At 41.3% G+C, this 19,280-nt stretch overlaps 1 protein-coding gene across 1 annotated transcript in view; it reads left to right on the top strand.

The window, feature by feature from the left end:
• The first annotated feature begins 310 nt into the window (after nucleotides 1-310).
• The window catches only part of LOC131892692 (mucin-2-like), a 38,152-nt gene continuing 19,182 nt past the window's right edge, over nucleotides 311-19,280 (top strand). The window contains exons 1-2 of the mRNA XM_059242517.1: nucleotides 311-454; nucleotides 13,833-13,991. Coding sequence (XP_059098500.1) covers nucleotides 13,904-13,991 — 88 coding nt within the window. The 5' untranslated portion in view covers nucleotides 311-454; nucleotides 13,833-13,903. The remainder of the gene's footprint in view (nucleotides 455-13,832; nucleotides 13,992-19,280) is intronic.

Here is a 19,280-nt window from a genome sequence, read left to right as displayed (position 1 = left end):
GTCCAGTCATGCGCACGAAGCGCATCGCGCACATCTTCCTGGTAGTAGACCTTAAGTCCGTTGTGGCATCCCTGCCTAAGGTCCTGCCGACGGCTCCGTTCAGCGTTGCCCGAACACAGTACCAGGCCATAAAAACACGGCAACAACAACAGCAACGCATGCCTATTACCTACCTACAATACCTTGTATGCCTACGTGGAGGATCTTCCCGCACTTAAGATGTCTTGCTACAGCTTCTTGAGAACCTTTGGAGGCTCTGGATTCGGGTTCAGTGAGAGTTTGCTTGGTGATCTGAACGCCTGTGAGATCGTTCGTTGATCAGAGGGGCTGAGACTGCGTAGAGTGAAACGGCAACACTTGTGTTCGTGAAACGGCGTAGAGTGAAAAACGCGGTAAACCGAAATTAATCCAAAAAGTGACAAACCACGTTTCTGGCGATTTCAAGTTTGGATGGGTAAGTTGTCCAAAAAGAATTCCTATGACACACATCCCCAGGCTCTTTGTGTGGATGAAAGCCAATGTCAGCGGTATATAAAGAAATCTTGCCACCCAGTCGGACACTATCCAGACTCGATTCTTCATACAAGCAGATCTGGAGTCAATCAATCCCATTTTACGAGAGGATGATCCTGGAGTTCAGTGACATTCTTAGTTGTTGAACAAGAGAAACGTAGGTCATTCCAAAATTGGGCTCTTCGCAAGGAATAGAAACTTCTTCTCGGGGTTGGTGGTCTCTTCATTACATTCGTATGTAGGTGCGTCAGAGGAAGCCCATTGATATTCATTGACCCGCTTACAAGACCGCGAGAGACTGCTTTTTATTCCTTGATTTCTCTATCAGAGATATTCTTGTCATTATCTCTATGTTTTTGTGGGAATGGATCAATGGACTGATGCCAATTCCTCGCTTCCCGTGATCAAGAGGCAGTCAAAAATTTTTTTTTTGAGACGGTCATTACTCAAAAGTGTGTGAGTCAAGTCAAAAATGGGGGTCCAAAATTCGGAGCCGCTCATTTCTAGAGAATTCTAAATTCATTAAGGATGGTCAGAAAAAGCTTTCCTGTCTATTCAAGCATCATCAACATATTTTTCTTTCTTGGGGATGACATGAATGAGATTCAGAACAGATTTAATTTTGTCTCGTTTTTAGTAGCGTAATTGCAGGAGGGATTTTATCTAGTTCTGAGGAGGGTCGTGACGGAAAAAGCACTCTATAGAGTAGAGTTCCGTCACGGGCCCAAGTCGTCATTTGATTATTTCGAAATCGTTTCAGAAAAAAAGCTAGACGTTGATTTACTTTGTATTCGGGATTCAGCTAATCAAATGTCAGATTTTGAAGCTTCTGTCCTAGATAATAGATTATCTAGCGCTTTAAAGCCAGCAATTGATCTTGGTCGAAGTGCGGCTTCTTCATTATAGAATAAATGAGACGCGACCAATGAACCCACCCCAGAGATAAGAGACAGTCTCGCTTTTGATGATGAAGTTTCTGGCCTGTCGGGAGTGCTACTCTTACTTCTCCTTTTTTGGTCCGATTTTCTGATTAATTATAGGGTCTTTCGTGGGGGAAAATAAAAGAAATCAGTGCTCGTCCATTGTTGTTCATTTGAACCGCAAATGATTGCGTCCACCAACGCTATCGACGTCAAAACTCCCAAGATCTGAAAACACTCTGAACATAATGTTTGACTATTTTGGCTCGTCAACCAAGGAGATGGGTTTTTAATTGTGAGTTTGCATTGGGAATTGTTCGAATTTTACCAACAGCAAAAACTACATCCTGAGTTACATTTGTTAGAAATCTGTCTAAAAACGGCAGGCCTGGATTTGCAATTATATGAGTTTATCATGAATTTAGAAGATTGGATGAACTTCGTGAGGCTCACAAACAAACAGTAATATTGACATTCCATTGTAGGTACGAGTAGGTGAGGAACTGTGTCAAAAGTTCTCGTGAATGCCGAAGTAGACATTCATGCCGGGAGGTATAATGCGGTGTAATGCACATGTAGAACAGTTATATCTAAGAGGCTTCTCTCTTTGAGTGATGACTTCCTCAATTTCAGCCATCAAGAAAGCTAGTAGCTTGAACCCAAAGATTAGAGGCCTACATGGGAAGCGATCCATCCAAGTGTTGCTTTTTCTGATTGACCGGCTGTTTACTCTCTCTTTGTTTAGAGCTCTACGTAGTGCAGATTAAGTGCCTTGTTGAAGTGGAGCCCCAAACGAAAGCCAGGTCTTGAAGATACATGGGTGTGTTCTACCCTGTTGAATCAAGATGTTGTTGCTTCTTTCATGACCTTTGGCCACAATTCAAGGCCTTTTTCCGATGATCTTGCGATTACATAAAAGACATGGTGGGCCACTTGACACCTTTAGGCGTCGATCGGTACATCCACAACTCAAGGCCTTTCGTCAATTTTTTCGTACGACCCAAGCGTACAAATTTGAGATGATTTTCCGTGAAGTTCGTCATGAAGGTGAGTCAAATTATCAGCGTATTTGAATACCTTGAGAGGACAATTGTGCACGACCAATTGTCGTGAGCATTGACTGTTCAACAATTGACCTTACCCAGAAGTGTCCGTCAGTAATCCCAAACTTGGAACTGTTCGTGACATCTTATTCAATTTCCGTCAATGTTTCAGTAGGTGAAACCCACTGAAGCAAATCCAAAGTGATTTCCAATGAGAGCGGAGCCATGCATGGTCGCTTGGGTTTTGCGGATCAATTGAACATTTTCTTGGAATGATGACCATATCATCACGCCATCCATGAAAAAGGGGTTGTTGAATGGTTGACTAGATTGCTGGTTGGATGGTTAATCAGCCTGGCATACACGGGCACACCCCAGTTGATGGATTATGAAGGCAGATTTTTTCCTTTCGCGTGACCGATGGTTTTGGCTGGGAACTCAGAGATGGTTGCTTGTTTGTGAGTTATTGATGATTCGCCAAGATTTTCCCGAGCCATTAATTACTTCGGCAAATTGGATTTTGAAACTCTCAAGTATGGTCAATGTGATCTGGTCTGTGACTAAGGGTAGAGGGCGGAAGTAGGCATTCATAATTTGTGCTACCTGTGAAATTCTGAAATCAATAAGTGATCAAAAAACCATTTGACGGCTGGGATCAAAGTGGGGAGAAAATGAAGTCGGGCGGTTGTTTACTTACGTAAATTCCCGCTTCACGATCTTCATTCAACACCTTCATTCACTTCAATGTTGACTGAATGTATGGTTGTGACACAAGGAAAGGAGATCCCAAGGACAAGCAAATTGTACTTCAAAGTCTGCACACACTGATGATATTCGCGCTTTGAAGTTTTTTTGATATCCGGACAGATTTGTCTGCCATCTTGGTTAAAGCTAAAGTACGTGTATAGCATAAAAAGAAGTTTTGACAGAGCGCTGTCGTGGGTCATGATGAGCTTTTTGCACTAGGAAGAGACTTATTAGGCCACGAAGCAAGACTAATTGAATTTTGTTGTGATCAATGCTGGCATATCCGATGAACAAAAAAGTTGGAAGCCTTCGCAAGAAATATCCCCTTTGAGTACCACTGAGATCCTGGTTACGGCGCCCGAAATCCTTCTCATCTGGATGGAGTGACCTTCTTTCACAGGCGTCGGGGTTGTTACCTGAGTGCCAAAGCACCACATCAATCCAACGGAAATGCCAACCCCAAATTAACACTCACCAACTTCGGTAGAGCGTCTAATCAGGGGGAAAAACCATCAACCAAGCGAAATATTCAGGTACTATTCCGGTATGCCAATTGAAAGATTTATTGAATGTGATGGACACTTTGTATTCATACTTGACAGCCTCCGGACAATTGGGTTACATTGAAAGATATCAATTATCGATATTCTGGATCTTGATACAAGGTGGTTTGATAATGAAGTCAAATACCTCCTTGAAGAGGCAATGAGTCAAGAGTATGGTTATGATTCCCGGATCTCTGACGTCATCAACTTTTGGGGAATATCGCTTGGGGAAGAACTATTGCTCTGGTGCAAAGCATCCCCCTAGTACCTTCCAGGCCACCAGCCCAGTAATGATGATGCTTGTGCGATACCATTCAGGTGGCATCTTATCAGGTTATGAGCAAATTTACAACGCTCAATTTTTCACACAACAATCCTATCACAGAATGCATCAGTCTTCCTTGATCCTCGCCAGCTTTGCAACCAACCAGTCTATATTAGTAAACAAAGAGTAGTAGGCCCCAGCAGAATCGAACACCCATATATCAGCAACAGCAATGCCCAGCTATTGAGTGCTCAACTTGGTATAAGATCAAAAAAAGGTCCGCCCACTGAGGTGTCAAGCCTCAAAGACCCCAAGGAGAAGATGCAGTCGATTCTACAAATGCACGTGGTCTATGCCAATTGCCAAAAGACAGCCACCCCAGGATGGAATCAAGGTTTCAAGGCACATTAATGTGTAGATGTGTCATCGGATGGTTTTTCATCTTCCCCAAAGAATTTGAGGGCTTCTGACGGGAAGCGTCAAGGTCGCCAACGGAGATCAGGATTTGCTCGAAGAGGTGATGAATCTTCTTTACCGTGTTTAAATCAGGCTTGCCCAGCCTGTTGTTGAAGGTGAGGACGAGAGGGGGACGGTTTTTCCTGGAATGCACGATGTGGCCACCTTTTTTGTTACGGCTGCATGGATGGCAGAAGGTATATTTTAAGCCTTTTCTGCTTATACGTGTCTCTGAGCAATGTGGGGTGTCTTCGTGGATGTCTAAGTTCGATTAATTCAAAGCCAAACTGCAGCTGTTCCGCATTTCGATAATGTACCATCACCAGGTTTGTTCAAAATCCAGAGTGGGTTGTTGAATCCTCAAGCATATTGTCCACGATGTGGATTGAATGCGTGACATTTCTTTCGTAACCGGTTTTGCTTTACGACTGCTAAGGTCATTGTCATCAAGAGAGCCTAGATAAAGGCCCTACATTGATTTGGAATCCGAATGAATGGGTGGGTAATGGAAGGATGTTTGAGCGAATGCACCTAGAGGGAGGAAACTAATTTGAAACACCACCATTTCGTTTCAAAAGATAATAAGTCATTTTCACAGCACAGTCAAGAGTTCAGGATAATCAACAGTTGGTGGTAGATAAGCTGGAAGAGCATTTCTAAATGATGTGTTATCTCAATCAACAACATTTGATCTAGCCTCTTAGATTCACAATAGCCTGCAAAGTCATTAAAGCAATGTCATTTTGACCTTTTGAATTGCTTTGGTGGAGGGAAAAGACTTTTTTCAGCACTTAAAATTGAATTTAATTGAACCATATGAGAAGAGCAGTCATTATTTTCAATGAGTTGGCTTTAAGGGTCAAGAAATCCTCTACTCAAGGTCATGCTAATTATCTGACAAGACTAATGGGGTTAAGTAACACCAAAAAAAGGTGAGATACATATGAATGCAAATGCAAGGTTTACACCTGATGGAGTTGCTGTTCATGTCCTATAAATTAGGACCCAGGTGAATCAATCTGCCAAATGCATTCTTAAAACAACACATAATCCTGTTTTCTGCCTGTCTAATTTTGAGTAACCGTGCCAAGAATACTGGCAATGCTGGTTTAAAGACCCTTTGTTTTGTCCATTAATCCTCTACATACAATACTCTAGGGTACATACTTTATGTAGCTTCACCAGGGGCTAAATATATATTCTAATTCAAGCATTGGTATAGCTTCCTGAAAACATTTTTCATCACAATAAAGATGATCTGTGACCTTGCTCACCACTCAAACAAAGGGCAAGAGCACATCTTTTCACCTGCTCAAAATATCTCCCATGCATTTATTGGTGCAAACCACACATTGAATTACAAAAGAACACTTATCCATGAAGAACATGCATTATTTTAAACTGTTCTCGTCCTTGCTATAGGCCATACGTATATTTGGGTATTATAGAAATGTACAGTCCATCAAATAAGTAATTCCCTTGTACAAGCATGTAATCTTGTAATGGCAATAAATCATGACGTAAAGAATAATTGCTGAGCATTCCTCAAGCTCATTGGTTCAAGTCTCATGACCAAGAATTTACCTGCCACAATAAGTCAAACAAGGAAGTAAAGCGCAAGCTCTGCCATTGGAAACTGAACCCATTTTGAAATCCGCCATCCAATTCCGCTGGAGATCCGTTTGATTTGATGAGCAGCAGCTCCTTCCTCCATCATCATCCCAAGATTCCCCATACAAGGCAACATCAATCACTAATCAGGATCAGGGAAAAATACCCCCAAATAAAACATTGGTGCATGACTCTCTTACCCAATCATGATGGGTTTGTTTGATGAGGACATAGTCATTTTCATCACTTCTTTTGCAGTTGATCTTGACATTTGAGAGTGGTGTACAATACATCAAGGCTTGATCAATGAATCTGAAAATGTGAGGATTGTTACAAGCAAGCTCTGGGTCTCATCCATTTCCTGGAAGTTGCCATCAATTGAGCGCAAAGCTTTAGACAGCTTCAGACTACCTCTGACCCTCATATGGGCTATAATCAAATCAATCAAGCCATGTGGGCCTGGGTGATAAAGCAAGAGCCAATTCATTTTCCTTATCGGACTATGGCCAACAATGGTTGGCCATGAAAAATGGCTTTTATCCACCTAAACTCGTTCTCTTCTCAACTAAATAGAGGTTAAATACTGGCCACTTATTATTGTATTGCTTGAACCAGGGACCTAATCAGTTGCACACTATTCAGCAGACCAATTGAGTCCAATTGGGCAATTTTACCATGAAACAAACCATGCTTAACTCTGTGAGAGGCCTTGTAATGTGATTGTGGAAAAATGGGTGTCCAAAATTTGCAACTAAAACACTGCACGCGAAACATTTGAGTGCAACTTCGTCGCTCTCTGGATTTGCCAAGGAGAACAAATTCTTCCGTGATTACACAACAATGTTCATTTCAAAGGCATGTTCTAAATCTGATTTTAAGATGAATTGAGCGTCGATCTAAGCCGATCAAGGATCTCTGGCTTACGGGTTAAATGCCCAAGGGTCAAGGTTATCAAGCACTGACGTAATGTGATCATCGGGCAGTTCTTGAAGCTTGCCCATAGGTCAAGATCTTCAAAAGCAATTACGGGATATTGAGATAATTTGGGTTGCATGATACAATGATGACATGGCACTCCAAGGCGACGAGTACACCTTTGAAGCAAAAAATGTCAACAAATGTCATCATTGGCATTTGCTCGAAATGAGTTCATGATCATGCGACCTAGAGTTCGTGATCCGACGATATTGTCTAGGTATGAACATAAGTCACGCTCACTTTATAACTCTTTCCATCAGACTTTCTCCCACTGAAACGGAGAATTTTTTGCCACCAATAGGATTTGAACTCACGCCCATTGACCTGAAAGACTGATGTTATGCCTCTGAACTAAAAAAAAGCCTGTCAACACCATGACAAGAAGCTAAAATAGAAATAAAATTTAATCAGGATAGCTTTTTTCGTTTTATCTAATTTCATCCAGTAAAGCACGTTATTGTTTTGATCCGAAATTGCTAGTCTCAAGTCAAGGACTTTGGGTTTGGCGTTGAATCTTGATTCATGAACTTGGGATGTGCATTTGCACTTGCTGCACTTCATGTTCGAGACTTGAACCTGTGTTGTTGTTGTTGAAGGAAGACGATAATTACGCACATATTGCCACTGAGGCCGGAGTTCGGGGTATAAGATTTTCGTACTCGTACATAAACATTGCGCATGAGTTCCTTGGTAATTCATTAGTGCCCATGGCTCCTAAACACATTCTCCAAGGCAACACTTGGCTTCCGGGAGAAAACACCAGGGGGCGTTCCCTTGGCGATTCTTCAGAGAGTGATCTCTTTTCTTAAAGATTTCTATTGAAGATGAGCCTCAGAAAAGGTAGAATGAAGATGCGTCAAGGTAAAAAGGGAGAAGAAACGGAAGGACAATCAAAGAAGAGCCTTGAAACCACCACTCAAGTCTTCTATCGCCAATCATGAGTTTAATATTCAACGATCCTGATTTATGTTGCCGTTATCCTAAGGACAAAAGCGTCGTCTATGCAAATTTTTCACCTTGTACAACACATGTTTTTGAAACATGAGTCATGAAGAATGGGTAATGGAATCTTTGTCCACACCAGATTCAAGAAGAATCCAACGCTAATGACCCGGTCTCTGTGATCTCTTGCTAACAAGGTGTGTATTTTCATTCTATTTTAACACCATACGTGTTTACCCAAGATATATCGGGGATGTCCCTTGGTAGATCCTAAAACCAACGTGCCATGCTCTAAATCCGAAATGTGATGTTTGAACATGGTGCGTTTGTTAGTCGCTTTGTTTTCCGATTCTTGGGAACGTAGCGCCGTGTTTTCACAATCGGTGAGAATGCCGTAATTGTGAAAAAATGTCCTGACTGGAAATGAAAAGCAAATGAGTAATCGTCCTGGGATAACTTCCGCATCTAGCATTGTTTTCTCATTAGAGCGAAGATCCAGCTCCACTTCCTACTTGCCTTTGAAGTTGCCAAGAAAATAATCTCACCCCCTCTTTGCTCGCTTTTCATTCAAATATCTGCACATGTAAACTACCTACAACAGTTGTACCGTATTCCACTTCCTCTGTTCATTCAGTCAGTCAACCTGTCTAGCAAATGGACTCACTTGCCGTTAATTACCAACGCTTCGAACAATAATCATCATAAAAAAGCTAGGCTCTTCCGAAGATTCCAGGACCTCTTGACTCGTTTTATATTTTGGAACAAAAACAAGCTCAAATTCTTTTGGCTCTGATTGGCTATGAAGTGATTTTCTATCCTTTGTAAAGACAAAATGTTTTTGATTCCCTATGCATGTAAAAACTATAGTTGAGTGGTGATCATTTGACAAAATAAAATGTCATCAATTACAATGTCGTTGTCAAAAATTGTTGATAATCACAAATGCATTATTTAGTAGTGATGGGGCGAGTCGGGCAAAAGTCAGACTCGTACGAGTCCTTTGATTTTCTGACTTTTTGTCAGACTCGAGTACGTCAAAAGGCTCGAGTCTTTTACTTGACCCAAGTCAAACAAAAGGATTCATCTTGTTTCTACTAATCTAAACATAACGAATGAAATTGTCTTGCAAGGGCTGCTTTCTTGCAGGGTGAATTCATAACGAAAAAAAACCTGTTTACCGACGAAACATGAAGAAAAATTGATTTTTTTTTGACGAGTCCGGACTCGAGTGCTTTCTAAAAGACTCGATTGTAACCAATTCCTCAAAAATCGAGGAAAGAACTCGAGTATCGCCCCAGCAATATTATTTGGCCAAAAATAAAGTTAAAACATTTTGCCTCAAAACATGACGTAATCACTTCGAAGGGTTTCGGCTTTTTACGCTTGAATAAAGCAATCATCGGTTTTCCGTGTCAGATCGAAGTTTGAAAGTCTTAATTAAAAGCTGGTCAAAAACATAAGCATTTACAACTGCAATTAACCGAAGCTATTATCAAAATTATGTAATTGAAACTTCCGTAACATAAACAATTCCTCCCTACATCTACTGTACAGTAGTAAAGGCAATGGTTACCCGGATGTCTTCCGAGTAATAGAAAGCCCATCTAATTCAAATACACTCAAAGCCAAGTGCCTAAATTGATTGAAAAGGTACTTGCACTCATATTTTGAAGCAAAAATACCTGGAACCAGTTGCCCAAAGGGTCGCTTGGCAACGAAATGTCGACAGTACAATTGACTCTTAAAGTGATTGCGGTTGTTATGTGAGGAGTACTCCTTGTTTTTGAATCCCAGATTACGAAAAATGCGGAGCGATATTCCAAATACCATGGATAGTAACAACCCTGATCGGATCTTCCCCAACCTCACGATTTTATGAAAGTTATGCACTCACATTCAATACACATAAAAAATGTGTGATTCATGTACCTTGCACTATTTCGGGTTGTCGGAATTGTTACCAATCAGATCCCTTTGAAAAACATATGAGCACAATCTACATTCCAGTGAAAAACCCATCTCTGAAACCCTCACCATGGAAGCAACAAAGCCTGTCAATAGCTTGTCGCATTTTGAATACATAACTTTCAATAACAAGGTACAGCTCCACAGGAAGCTTATTTGAGGAATTTTCATTTTTTTTTTCATTTCCGTTTCTCGAAGCCTGCAATTCAGAGCTTAACACATTGAACGAAACCCCCAAGACGACTAAATCGCTTGTCGACATCCTTGCTGTCCTTGATATCAACTGAGATAGGGTCATCAATGGAGACGATGAACACGTTGTTTAGCCTTTTGGTCGAAACTCGGCCCTCGGATTTGACGCCGGTCATGATTAAGGTAGAGATGATGAGAATGATGATGACTAGGCAATAAATACCACCTGCCATGAGCAATCGGTTTTTCGATCAAGATGCGACAATCCTTAAATTTGATTCGCCAAACTAAAAAAAAGACACTAGGCTTTATAGCAAATCTGTGCGTTTTGAAAATCACCTTGAAATGGTTTAATCTCTGGCGGGATCTGCTAATCGACTAAGTATAGGAAATGAGGCAACTACTATACTTTATCGAAACCATTATTTTGCAAATTTTATGTACTAGAATTACAAAATATGATTAATAAGCCTATGGTTTTTACAACGTTTTGCTTTTAAACATGAACAAAGTTACTTTTATAGCCTTTTCAAACGAGACAAAAAAGAAGACGCACAATTTGTCATTCGTCAAGTTTTAGACGTGTCGTCAATTACTTCTATCCAAAACTGACATTTTCAACTTCCCGAGTACAAACAGTGAAATACTTGGGAAGTGTTGAGATTCACTCCTGCCCCCAAAATACGTTTTAGATTCGATAAGATTCTGCTAAAGGCTTAATCCCTGAGGTGAACTGTCTTTCATTATCGAATCCAGTTGCCAAACATTGAATCCGTTTTTGCCTTGAAGCAATGACATGATTCATGTTTTCAACATCAGCAAGCTTCTTCAAATTTAGGATGCTTCCAAGATTCAAATATGAAATTGGGGAAAAAACATTGGAGCTTAGTCCTGGACAAACAAATTGTGTAACAATCCCCTCGTTGGCCACATTGTTGTTCAAGGTATGGTAGGCATTCATTTATCCCAAAGTATCTGGACAGACGTTCAAATTTTCGAGATGTTCTCTGCTTCCTTAAGTTTCTATTCAAAGCATTCCAAGCCCATTTTGCTCGTATGAGACAAAAGCATAAAGCATACCTGTCCTTGAGCTTTACTCCGTTCATCTTTTCCCTCTATCTCTTTTGTCTGTTAAGGTTGTCTTTATCTAAGTTTCTTGAACAACAATGCCAAGAAACTGGATTGACCCTCCAGGGAGGGTTTGTTTCCATTACTTAGGAATATTTCCGAGCTTAGAAAACAGCTCAAAAGTCAAGTCATCTCGAATGCGAAGGCAACGTTTCCTTGTTCTGATGGACCCATCCAATTCTAATGAATAATATAGAAGCTGCCAAGGCTTCATAGCCTCAATATCTCATATTTGCCTTCGACAACTGGCGGAGCCGTTTTACCCACAAACTTTGATGACACGAACCAACAATTAAGATGTCTCTGAGTCCTTCTTGGTTATAAATTGCCCATAAAGTCAAGCAATAGAGTTACAATTTGGAGATGATATCTCCACCTAAGACAACAACCCTGGGCTGGCTGGCTTCAAACCTCGAGGACAAAGCTATTCGAAACGCCTTCAAGTCACGACCAAGGATTCAAATCAGTGTTGCCAAATGCAGAGTGAAGAAAAACAACTGGCACGATTTTCACGTGGTTTGCGACTCGCAATCTCAATTGGCATGCTTGATGAGACTGAATAAGGCGGTTGATGTGGGTGATGTGGGTTGTTGACCCACATGCTCAATAACGTTGAATGGAATGCACTCTCACTGGACACAGCAAGAAATTGGCTCCCTTTGTGTGTATCGTATTTCGGCGAAAGTTAGCACAGTTTTTTGCGGGGAGTAGAAAGATAGAGATAGAGATGGCTCATGTATTTGGTTGAACGAAATGTGAGTCCTTTTGATTTTCTACCTGGCAGGGTTTTTAGGTCAGAATCGAAGCGTAAACCAGAGTGGTGTTTGTTGGTTGGCTGGTTCAATATTGAGAACCTCTCCTGAGATATTTAGCTTTGCAACTTTCCATCTTCAGAGCGTCCGACATTGCATTCCTAAGCGGAGACTTTCAAGTTTTGTTATACCGGAAATACAAAACCAGTCGTGGCAATCCATACTTTAAAGAGGTTCCCGTTCGTTTTGTTGTTTTTTCGTCCTGACATTTGACCAACCACAACGAGATTGTTTGGATGGAAAGGGTTGCAAGAAAAGCCGGGTCATTTTTCACAAAAGGACAGACCTGTCCATCTTTCCCGTTTCCGCCGTCGTCTATCCTGCACTTAGGAAGATGTATTTTGAACAGATAGCATGAGACCCTTGACATTTGTTTCGCCTTCAGGAATGCCACGATCTCATTTCACAGGTTTTAACTCAAACCAAAGAGGAAGATGGTACAGTTTTTTGGTGCTCCAACACATCCGAAACAGCTCCGGGTTACCTGTACAGGGTGTGTCAGAAGACGCTTCAGAATTCAGGCACTTACAGGATAAGATAAGAGCAACGTAAATAGGGTCAATTGATAAGGTTTGCTGAGCGGGTTTTTGTGGGGAAATTCCAGTATGTGCTCACTGAAACCTAGTCAACTTTAACTTGACTTGTTTTATGAGCACCCGGTTGCGCCACGGAAAGATGGGCGCAGTTCCTCGAATGTCAAGGTCTTTGTAAAACGACATGAAAACCAACTTAGATCCACCTAACTTCTAACTGGAGTGGGAATGGAGAATCTACGGCAGATAACTTCTTCTTCACATGATATCCAGATCAAGCTGTTTGACTCTTTGCCCTAGTATAAAAGGTATCCGATCTTGATCACGAATCGTCTCCGAAAATCAGTCGGTCACTCGCATTCAAGCACCAAGATCTCCCTTGGTTACCCATTGAACTGGCTCAAAATGCATTTCGCGGGGTTATGCAAACCAGGAAGTCTTTTTCAGACTCGATTCATGCCGTTGTTTGGGGGGGGGGAAGGGGGGAAGAGCATGAAGCAACGAATTTTCATCTCCAGAGGATTGGACTTACGGTCAAGCGTGTGACCTTCAGTGGCGCCCTCTTCGATTGAATATTGCATACCCAAAATCGGACGTTGGTGGTCTTTAATTATGGCGGGATGCATGCGCTTTTTTCCGCTTCTTTAATGACGAACACAAAATCTAAAGTGATCCCAATACATATAACGAAGCAGGAAGCGAACCTCTTGAGATTGGATCAAACCTACCTCTCTGGCTTCGTGCCTCTGCGGTCATAGATATTAATTTTCAAATTAACATTCCCGTTCATAACAGAGCTTTTTTGGTCATGGCGTGTAGGTTTCGAGGTTGAATATTCACATAATCTTCATTCATCTTCTCAACTTAAGGCCGCCACCACCACCACCACCAGCACCACTACCACGTGCGTCTTCTGGTCATGGTCATGGACACTCTCACTTTCTGAATGTTTGGACAGTTTATCACCAAATTTGGTCTGCGAAGAAAGGATGGTTTCCCCATTTATCAATTTCTGTACTGGCTGACCGTTGTCAAGTAGGATGTGTCAAATGAAAGACATCCTCAAGGACGACCGATCTTTGGGTCAATTTCCAGATCGCTTCAGGGTCACCCTGAACTCTTTATACATACCAATCGTCTACTTGAGTGGATTTGTGACGTGTACCATTTACTTTTTTTCAGGTGTGACCTTCACCATGAACAAATCGACATAGGAATCGGAGGAATATATCAACGCTGGTGTCGAGCTCAATATGAGGCTGAAAACGTCGTTGAACATGAATGGAATGCTGTTGTCAAGTGTGTGCTCGATGGCATTTTTATTGGGCCTTATTCACACAGGTAAGCCGTGGGTTTCTGATGATGGACTGAATGACCGGTTCCGTTGAGTTTCGAGTGTTTGGATAGAGCGGATGCAATCGACTACAATCTCAGGGGCCAAGAAATCTGTGTTCACTTCCTTGGGAAGTTGATCAAATTTACAATTTACGTGCATAATCATCCACGTGTTGACATGCAAAGTGAGACTGGTAACGTCATGTTTTTTGCTAAAGTAACGTGTCTTATTAAGCGACCACAAATCCGTGAGACGATTCTTCTCGCCAGTTCCTGAACAATTATTGTTTTCTAATATGTTTAGTACGTGACGAAGGTCCGTTTGAAGCGGTTTGGAATTTGAGTTGTCGTGTTGGCTGGAATCAATCTCTGGTTGTCCGTTTTTTTGTGGATGAGCGAAACCGGTTGAGCTTTTCCGGACACTCACCTTTTGAGGATGGATGTTGAGGCGCTTGTGCGGATGTACGGTACAGCAGGCTTTTCCGGACACTCACCTTTTGAGGATGGATGTTGAGGCGCTTGTGAGGAACTCTACTCTAGAGTTCAGAAATTGGATTATGAGCATTTGCACTGATTAGTCGAACGATGGGAGGAAGAAACATCTCGGAATCCATACAACATTACGAAGAAAATGCCCTCAACAGCTATCTTGGGTACTGCTTTTTTTTAGGTTAAGCCTCTACATACGGTCACTAAAATTGATGCTAAAATCTGGGGTCGGACAAAGCTCATGAATGCTTCTGAAAACGTATGGTATCTCTTGTACCTTGTTTAAATACTGCACAATCCCAACCTTTCTGGTTTTAGAGGTCTCTTATTTCTGCAATGTAGGTATCTCGTGGAGGAAAAAGTTTCAAATCCGACACCAGGGGTTGAACCTACGGCTTTTGGGGAGGCTATACTTGCTCATTTATCGCAACTGGATACTCGAAAATTCTGACAACTCGGAATATGTTAGTCTACCCAGAATCTCGATCCAAGTGGAGAAAAGTTCGTTTGTCCCCTTTCGATCATTGGAGACAAGATTTTCAGGCCAAGAACAAAAATATGATTTTCCTACGATTGTTGAATCCATTGCATTTTTCTTTGCATTCATTAGCAAGAAAAAGCGCGATCCTTTACCTTGTGTCAATCTTGATTCGAGTCACTTTGACAGTCTCTCCAGCTTTTGACAGTCTCTATCTTCTCCTAGCTCCAAAACAGCATGGGTGCCAAAATCCACCCTGGAAACGTCAACTCCCAGATAAGAGATGGCAATGACTTGGCCGACCAAATGCAATTTCTACTACCTATTACCCCTCACCGTTATTCGCTATTCTCCATTCCGTAATTCACTCCACTTTAGCCCCACTTGAAGGCTTGAAAACCCCTGTCCTAATCCCATTTTTCATCGGACTTTTGGCCCATTGTTCGGCTAATTTAATCACAACCGTCTACGCGAATGCAATGTAGTCAAATTGAATCTCAATGACAACGTCAAATCCATTGGGCCAGAGCGAGTTTCTCGTGACTGGTTCGCACACAGGAGGTTTCGGCCCGCCAACCCACCCATCCACATGCTTGCTGGACCTGCACATATTTGGCACAAAGGCCCTCTTCTTCTTTCATCTGTCTTATCTATGTAGAGACGGAGATTCCATTAGAAGCTAACCAAAGTAGGTCTAACCGAAGACGACAACAACAACAACAACAACAACAACGGGTTCAATTGGATTTGAGTCGGTTGGTAAGATGAACGAAACAACGCTTACTTGACATTGGATAAGGAGGTGGTCCATCAAGATTTCATCCACTTTGGAATTTGTACCTCGGTGCCCAGGCCCCCAAACCCCAAACGTGCCGTGCAAAAATGATGAATCGCAAACGGAGGATGGATTGATCTTCCGAGAAGATGGAGATCTTGGAAGTTGGAAGGTTGGAAGGTTGGCTTTGTTGAAAGTTGGACGCTCTCACGCTGGGCTTGTTTTTCCAATCCTGCTCTTTGATGGTTGACTGCAATGGTAAACAGAACCGAATGTCCACGTGCTTGCCAGACTTCTCCAGAGAGTCAACAGTCGATAGATAGTTACGACCTACTGTACATAGTAGTACACCATAGTGTGAGACAATGTTGTGCACGTAGGAGTAAAGATCCCCGAGGTGTCGGCTGTTGGTCATTGACACCCATAAAACTGGAGCTGAATGAAATCAAACCTTTAGGTTGAGCAGTTGCATTGCCAGAAGGCCTCGAGAGAGCCTCCCTCAAATTGAGACAAAGATCTTGAGACAAATTGCTACAACAAGACTGAAGGTTTGGGGAGAAATTATGGACTCATTAGTCTGCCCGGTGGATTTACGGCACCCGTTTCTTTTCAACTCATTCCTCGCATGTGGAGTCTAAAGCTCTTTGGAGAAGCTCAAATTCTTTGCCCAGAGGTTAGTGTTATGTTAATTCTGTCTCATTACATGAGAGTTGCCTGCAGTAAAGACAATGGACTTCTGACCCTTTTTAGATCGATTCGGAAACTAAAGTCAGCACAACTTATTTTTGAATATCAACTGTACTTGCCAAGCGATCGTATGCACTATGATGTAGTACAGTAGTATATGGGAAAATATTCAAGAGTCTCGAAGACATACCTGGAATTGATGGGATGCTCTTCAACTCGAGTGTATGAGCATGAGAGACACCTGAAAGCCATTCTGAACCGAATAGGCCTCAAAAGCCCGAACCAGATTTGGATGCCGAGCCAAACGTTTCTCCTTTGGCGGTCCGACATCTAATCAGTTCAAAGACGACTAAAAGTGCGTGTCAAGGAAGTGAAAACCCCTGGGTTGTCCTTCGGTTCGTCCATGCGGGAACGCCCATTCATTAGCACGACCTTTGGACGCTTACAACCAAATTAGAGGATGAATGAAGAGGCTGGACTGGGACTCTTTGTTCTTCCCAGACCCAATGAAAAGACACATGAGTAATGATCTTTGACATCCTGTGCAAATACATCAAGTGAATTCTTACAGGGTTAGGGAGTACCTGGTAGGCATTCAATTTGTCCAGATTTGCGACGACGTTGGTTGGTAAATGATGTGGGCCTATCCTGATGAAAGGAAGAGACAAAAACGGCCTCAAGATCACGTAGACTCAACTGTTTGATAAGACTTCTGGGCATTTGACATTCTTGGAGAATGCCTCCCAAGAAAAGATGGCAATCGCTGCTTTGCCATTTTTGGGTCTGGGAACCTTTTTGAGTGCAAGTTGAGGATGACTTTGAAGCTAGCGGGAGAAAAGTATCAAGTGAAATGACGAATAAGGAATCGAACGAGTGAGCTCTAATCGAGAATTTCCACATGAACTAACAAGTTTCTTTCCAATACTACTAGATGTCATTTGAAGAATCCATGCATTGATCTAGAGTGTCACTTGTCGCTTGTCAGAGCAATCTCGTTCGAATAATCGAATCTCTAATCAAGTATGCGAAAGATTTTTTCCCCTTTCAATGCAAAAAGAAATTCTCGGGCTCCTCAAACGTCTTTGGATTTAAAGCAAATGACATGGTCACCTCAAGATGTCTTGCATAAAAACTTATATGGCAAGAAAGCCCGCCTTATCAATGACAGGTTTTATGAGGCTAAAAAGACCAATAGTTTTAAAAAACCGAATCTTGTCAAATCATATCAGATAGCGCATTTTACATCTAGCTCAACGTTATGCCCACTTTTTATGAACTAACAAATCGTCTGTCATGGAATTAGAAATAAAAAACTGTTGACATGGCCAAAATAAGATAGTAGAATATTTGCATGATCGTTTAAAGCGAAAACCTTAAGGCAACCCTGGCAGTTTATTAGGGTTCAAGAGTTTTTTTTCGATTTTGAACAAAACTCATGCACAAGCCACAATCTCTGTCTGCGATTTAAACCTTACAACGTCTTTGAATGTTCGATGCTTTGCAATTAAAGAGCGAATTCACATTTGCTTTCGGAGACTTACACATTACGCTTTCATCTTTCAAATCATGGCTAAATGATATCAAAAAGACTTGGCATTTTGTTTTAACTTTTTTGTCAAATTTGGTGAGGCTGAAATTGTTCTAGAAACTATCTTTGATTCGTACATATGCCAACTTAACTCTCCTGGTTTAACATGTTTTTCTAATCAAGCTGGGTTCTTTATGGTAAACGCATACATTCATGTCGACAAAACGAAAAGCAAAAAAAGACCATAATTCAAAGCTGATCATAGTAGGAATGCAAATTATGGCATTTAAATCAGGAAAAAGCAAATCCAACTATTGGCTCTAAAAGGGAAGCTCTTTGTTTATCATTAAAACAAGAAAAAAATGACTTGAGCTCGTATCAAATAGCTTTGCAAGTGATTAATGCCCAAAAGTTGCAAAACACATGTTTTTGGGCGAATCACCTGAAATTCCGAGGCCTATCCACGACTTCTGTAGACAATGTAGCTCGGATCACTTTGAATGACAAAACCCGCCATACAATTGACCGAAAATGATCTCTGATGATCGTGTCAGAGCAACCATCAACGATTCCAGGCATGTTGCTCAAGGTGGGGTCGACAACGAACTATAATCCAAATGGTGTCTAATCATGGTGCATTGGTCTGTTTGGACAATTAACTCTCAGCTCAGTTCGCATTGCAAATGGATTGATCCACCAAACTCATCTCTGATCTGAAGAAAGAACACGTCAATACTCGAGTTGGCAACAATCAATTGTCAAGCCCAAAACACTTCAAATTAGTCGGAACAATGAGATCCTTGTTCGCGGAGCTTTTTCGAGCTCCTTCTTTGTTCATTCTCTCAGCATAAAAAACAAGCTCTTTTTAGACGTAGTATTATCATGCGATAGATAATCCCGATCATCCCGTTGACTGAGTTTTGATTTTGACAAGTCCAAGTTTTAAGTATTATGCCGTTCTATTATCATTATTATTTTTTTCTTCTTTTTGGATTGATTTTTCACGGGCTTTTCTAACCGCTACAGAAAATGTAATTCCCAGAACTATTAAAATGAAAAGTTATAATTCGTCTAATTTACGCCTTTTAATTTTTATATGACATTTGGTCTGCCAACGAGTTTGAGAACTTCCTTCCTTATTCGTTTCTACACAGTGTACATATTCATAGAATTTGATCATTTTGCAAAAAAAGTGTTTCGTCACTTATCGCTAAAACCTGCGATTTAATCTCCAAAAATTGAAAAGCGATTTGCCTTTTTTTTGAATCAAATCATGATCAAAGAAACTCTGAAGATCGAGTTGTTTTAAGTTTCAAGTGTCTGCAATAACACATCAAA

The sequence above is a fragment of the Tigriopus californicus genome, chromosome 2, assembly GCF_007210705.1.
Source record: "Tigriopus californicus strain San Diego chromosome 2, Tcal_SD_v2.1, whole genome shotgun sequence".
Taxonomy (NCBI): Eukaryota; Metazoa; Arthropoda; class Copepoda; order Harpacticoida; family Harpacticidae; genus Tigriopus; species Tigriopus californicus.
The sequence above is the reverse complement of the archived record's forward strand: the minus strand, read 5'-3'. Positions and strand labels throughout refer to the sequence as shown.